Here is a 4,704-nt window from a genome sequence, read left to right as displayed (position 1 = left end):
CTGCCCGGGGCAGGGGTTGGAGCTGGAGGAGCTTTAAGGCCCTTCAACCAAAACCAGGCTGGGATTCTGTGAATTGATGTTTATTATGTTCTCTCTAAACTTCTCCCGTATTCAATTATCTTAATGAAATCTCCTTCCTTGGATGGGAGGAGCAAATAGTCCCAAGCCAGTTTTGTTCTTTACAGCCTACCAGGAGGCAGAAGTACAAATGTTACGGTATTTAGTTTAAATAATATTTTACTTAAGGAATCAAGGCCCTGTGTTTTGGAAAGAACTTGCACCACACTTCTTTGGCCAAGAAATACTGGTGGGATTAGACAGGTAAAGGATGTGCTTCTCTTTGCAGACTTCCTTGTATGTTTTCATATCAGAATGAACAGGAGAAACCAGGTCTCTGCCAGGTCACAGTAGAGAGGGTAGGTTGTGACTGATAAGGTTGATTGGAAAAACTCCCCAAATCTTAGTTACGCACCATAAACTAGTAAATAAACCAACCTCAGAAGGTGCTGATCTGTTTTGGGATCATCTTTCAGGTGGATGGTAAAATAAGCAGGTTTTTAAGCAGTTTCTTAAGCAGTCCTGAAAAATCATCCTGCTTTTAGCTAAGAAGTCTTCAACAAAAGCTATAAGCCCCGAAATACGTGGTGCTGTAACACTGGCACCACTAAAGAGGTATTGCTGGATGATCTCTTCCTCTCATCCTCCTTCATCCTGTGCCTTTGGGGATTAAGCAGTAGAAATGCAGGACTGTGGGCTGCATATTTTAAACCCAATGCAAGGATATGGTGTAGGTTGATGTGTAGTGGGAAAGGGAGAAGACCAAAGCACTGCAGTGTCATATTGGATCTCCACCAGGTATTGGGCAGCCTGTGCTGACTGGAAGGTCCAGCCTCTTGCTCCTGCTATTATGAATGTAGCAAAAGCAGGTTTAAAACAAGAGGGTTGGAGGAAGGGAGGTGGCTTGTGTGTCCTTTAAGCCATAGACAGCCACATATGCAGCTTTTGTGCTTCTCACTACTTAATGTAGCTTACAAGTTACTGTTAAGTGCATCAATGCTGCTTTTATTCTGCGTGATAGACTCTTTTTGGCCTTGTTTATCAGCTAAATTTAGGCTTTTTCAGAGCCAATCTGCAGAGAATACCTTGATTTTAACGTGTGACCTCTCTTCCACTCTCCTTTTTCCCTCCTAGTGTGTTTCCTGCTTGTTAATACCCTGGTGTTCTCCAGCACTGAGTCCTGTTGTAAATAAACTGCACCAGAGGCCACTGTGATGTATCCATATCCTTTCATCTCTCCAGTTCAGCGGCAGTGAGAAGTTGGTGTCAGATTCATCCCCTTAGAACTAGTTCTCCAGAATGTGTAAATGTTTAGGGACTTCCTTCCTGGGGAGCAGCTTGAACTGAAGACCACGAGAAGCTCTTCAGGCCCTCAGAAGTGGGCTCCTCTCTGCTGCCACAAGGAAGGACCTCCTGAAATCCCAAGTAGTTGATCATAACTCCATCAATTCTCAGGCTTTCTTGGACCCAACTGCAAAGGGGCTGTTGGCAGTCCAGAGCCACTGAGGACATTGCAGCGTAGCCAAAGGGTTCAGGATTTCTCCATGGAATTGACTCATCATTTTTGAAGTGCCCCTTAGGTTTGCTTTTTATACACGTTTCTTTCCCCTAAAGCAACAAGGAATTGGCTTCATTGGGAGCTCAGGTTTTGCCTCACCAATGCCAACCTTATGGGTTAAGCTGCAGGAAGAGCCCAGATGCTGTTCCCTGAGCAAGGTTGGATGGGACTGTAAACCAAAAAGATGAGGGGGGACCCTGAGCTCCATGGCAGAGTCTTGCAGCTTTCTTAATACTCCTTTCAAGTTCTTGCTGAGAAAAACATCCTGGATAACTCCGTCTGCTGCAGACAGATAACAGGCAGGAGCCTCTGGGCCTCTGTTTATGGGGAAGACCCAAGAGCAGCAGTAACAACATGCTCAACTGGCCTGGAATGTTTCTGCCTCCCTCCTTGTCACCGCTACACACAACTGAGCAGAGAGCAGCACCTTTTGGATGAAAGAAATGGAAGATGCTAGTGAAATAAAACCCTGGAAGAGTTTGGAGCCAGTCCTGCTGCTGCAGAGGTGGAGCTGCTGCTGCATTGCTCCAGTACTCCCCAGTATTGGAGGAAAGACCTTGTTTTCACTGTCACCCTCGCCCAGTTTGCTGCCTGCCTTCCAGATATCCATGTAAATGCCATAGTTGCACGGAGAGCTTTGCTTCAGGGTTAAATTATCCACAGACAGTTGGCCAGGTTGCTGAAAGCAATCACTCTAAGAGCAAGCAGACACGTTTTGGAGCAGTTTTCCTCAATGTTTTGCCAGTGGATGTCTGAAATCCCTTTTTCCTTTGCCTTGTGTCCATACCCCCTCGATGCTGTATGATGAAAGCAGCGTTTAACGCTGTTTTGCTGAGGCAGAGTTCTGTTGTTGGCCTGATTTGGGGAGCTGTGATGTCTACGTCCTGTGACAAGAGCTGTCATGAATTCTTGGCCTTCGAGAGGTGCAGGTGGGGTGAAGGGAGATGGTGTGAAGAGCTGGCGAAGCCTGGTTGGACTTTGGTGTTCACCCTGATGGAGACCTCCCTCATCTCCTCCGCTTCATTCGCATGTGAGCCCCGGACACAGTGGTTGTGGCCTTGCTCTGTGTCCCTTCCCTGACCCGTCAGGGTGGGAAATGCCTGGATTAGAGACAAGCCTCATCCCAGAGAGCTCTCCTCTCTCCTGGCACGCCACCCATTGGCACTCAGGTGTTAAAAGAGCAATTGTTCACCCCCAGCACTTCCCTCTGTAAGTCACTGTGTTAATTCTTCCATTACTATGACCTTGATGTAATGTCCACCCCTGGTTTAGTTGCTGATGGAGTAAATGGAGCTGAGATCCAAATAGCACTTTTCCCAAGCTGTATCCTGAAGACTGGCAGAATTCTTGGTCCTTTCCAGATGATTCCTGTGGTCAAACTGTTAGAGATGAAGTAATACAGTGTGTTATGTCCAGAGTCTCACTTCACGGGCTGGTTAAGCATGTGCCTGTTGTCATACTCATGAATGATCTTGGTAAAGCCACATTCCTCCGTGCTGAAGTAACGTTGGAGGATCTGGCTTTGAGGGATTCATTGTGGTAACTCCTTGCCTTTGCCTCTCATCCCTTTCATTTGCTTTTCCACTTTGTGAGAGCTTAAACCAACAAAACCCTCCATGGAAAAGCAAATCCGTTTTGTATCCCATAAAAGCCCCACTGGAAGATGAATGACTGTTTCTGAATCCTCTGGGCTCCCTGGAATTCTATTTTGTTGTTAACATTTGAGAAGTGAGTAGAAAATAATAAAGAATTCAACAGCCTCTTGAATGTGACATTGCTCCGTGCCGAGCTCTCAGCCCTGACACACAGAAGAGGTGCAGGGGCTCACATAGTCCTGGCTTCACTAAGAGGTGACAACAGGGACAGCAGCAGCACTGGGGGGGTCGAGGGGAAATAATTCCTTTTGGCTGTTTCAAGCCACATGCATTTTGTGACTGTGTGAAGAGTATTAATGCTCCTGTTGTGGTTTCTTCTTCTCCTGTTTGAGGGAGCTGCAGGCAAAGATGAATGATGTTAGGTGAAGGATAGCACAGGCTGTGGTGAAATTAAATGCAGAGAGGAGAGATGTTCTCTTTGACTCATGAAAAATGGGGACATGTAGAAAATCCCCCCAAATTACCAGCTTTGGACAAAGGCCTGTGGGGATAGGAATGAGCTTGGAGCAACCTGTTCTAGTGGAAGGTGTCCCTGCTTGTGGCAGGGGATTGAGACTGGAGCTCTAAGGTCCCTTCAACCCAAACCAGGCTGGGATTTGATGATTCTGTGCAATCTCTCTTGATTTGTTCCAGTTGTTGGATTGAGGATCAGTGGAAACTTTCACAATGGAAAATCCCAAGGCTTGGCAGGAGCAGAAGATGCAGTTTGAGTTAATCACAGGGCTCACTCAAATCAAACCCAGTTCCTGGATTATGTGCTCCAGACCAAGCCATTGGTGCCTTGGCCATCACAGTAGCATTGGGATTGCTGGAAAGAGCTATTTCCTGTATGCCAAAGCACATAGTTTTGCTTTGACTACAGATCCTGCTCACTCTGAGCTCAATGCCTGTCTCTGCACACATTTAACCAGCACAACTCCTCTGTGCTGATGTTTGGAACTGGTGGTGACTGGGCTGATAGGTTCATATGGACGCAGCCGCTCTGTGTTTGGTTGCTGAATCATGTTGTTGTCGGAGCTCACTTCTCTTCTGAGCCTTGTCTTTGTCTTCAGCCAGCCCTGGTCCAGACGTGAAGTGGGTGGGAGATGATACCAAAGCCAGTTAAAAGTACTGATGCTTCTTGTGGCTGTGGTTGCAATACAGAGATCCTCAGGCTGTCCACAGGGGTTTCTTCCCTCTGACTACAACAGTGGGTTATCAGACGTGGTGCAGCTCTAGGGAATCTTCCCTCCTGCCCCGCTTTTGGCAAGGGAAGGGACTGAGCAACCTGGGCAAGCCCATTCCAGCCCTGATTGCTGGGATGGCAGCAGCTCAGGGAGGGGATCCTGCCCCTCTGCTGTGCTCTGGGGACACCCCCCCTGCAGCCCTGATCCAGCTCTGGGGAACAGCACAAGAGGGATGTGGAGCTGCTGGAGCGAGGCCAGAGGCGGCCAT

General features: G+C 47.7%; 1 protein-coding gene across 1 annotated transcript in view; it reads left to right on the top strand.

Moving 5' to 3' along the window:
* The window catches only part of PPME1 (protein phosphatase methylesterase 1), a 17,499-nt gene extending 15,610 nt beyond the window's left edge, over positions 1-1,889 (top strand). The window contains exon 13 of the mRNA XM_010023961.1: positions 1,192-1,889. Within this exon, the coding sequence (XP_010022263.1) occupies positions 1,192-1,210 (19 nt within the window). The 3' untranslated portion in view covers positions 1,211-1,889. The remainder of the gene's footprint in view (positions 1-1,191) is intronic.
* Positions 1,890-4,704: the final 2,815 nt, after the last annotated feature.

This window comes from Nestor notabilis, unplaced genomic scaffold, assembly GCF_000696875.1.
Source record: "Nestor notabilis isolate BGI_N333 unplaced genomic scaffold, ASM69687v1 scaffold5851, whole genome shotgun sequence".
Lineage (NCBI taxonomy): Eukaryota > Metazoa > Chordata > Aves > Psittaciformes > Psittacidae > Nestor > Nestor notabilis.
The sequence above is the reverse complement of the archived record's forward strand: the minus strand, read 5'-3'. Positions and strand labels throughout refer to the sequence as shown.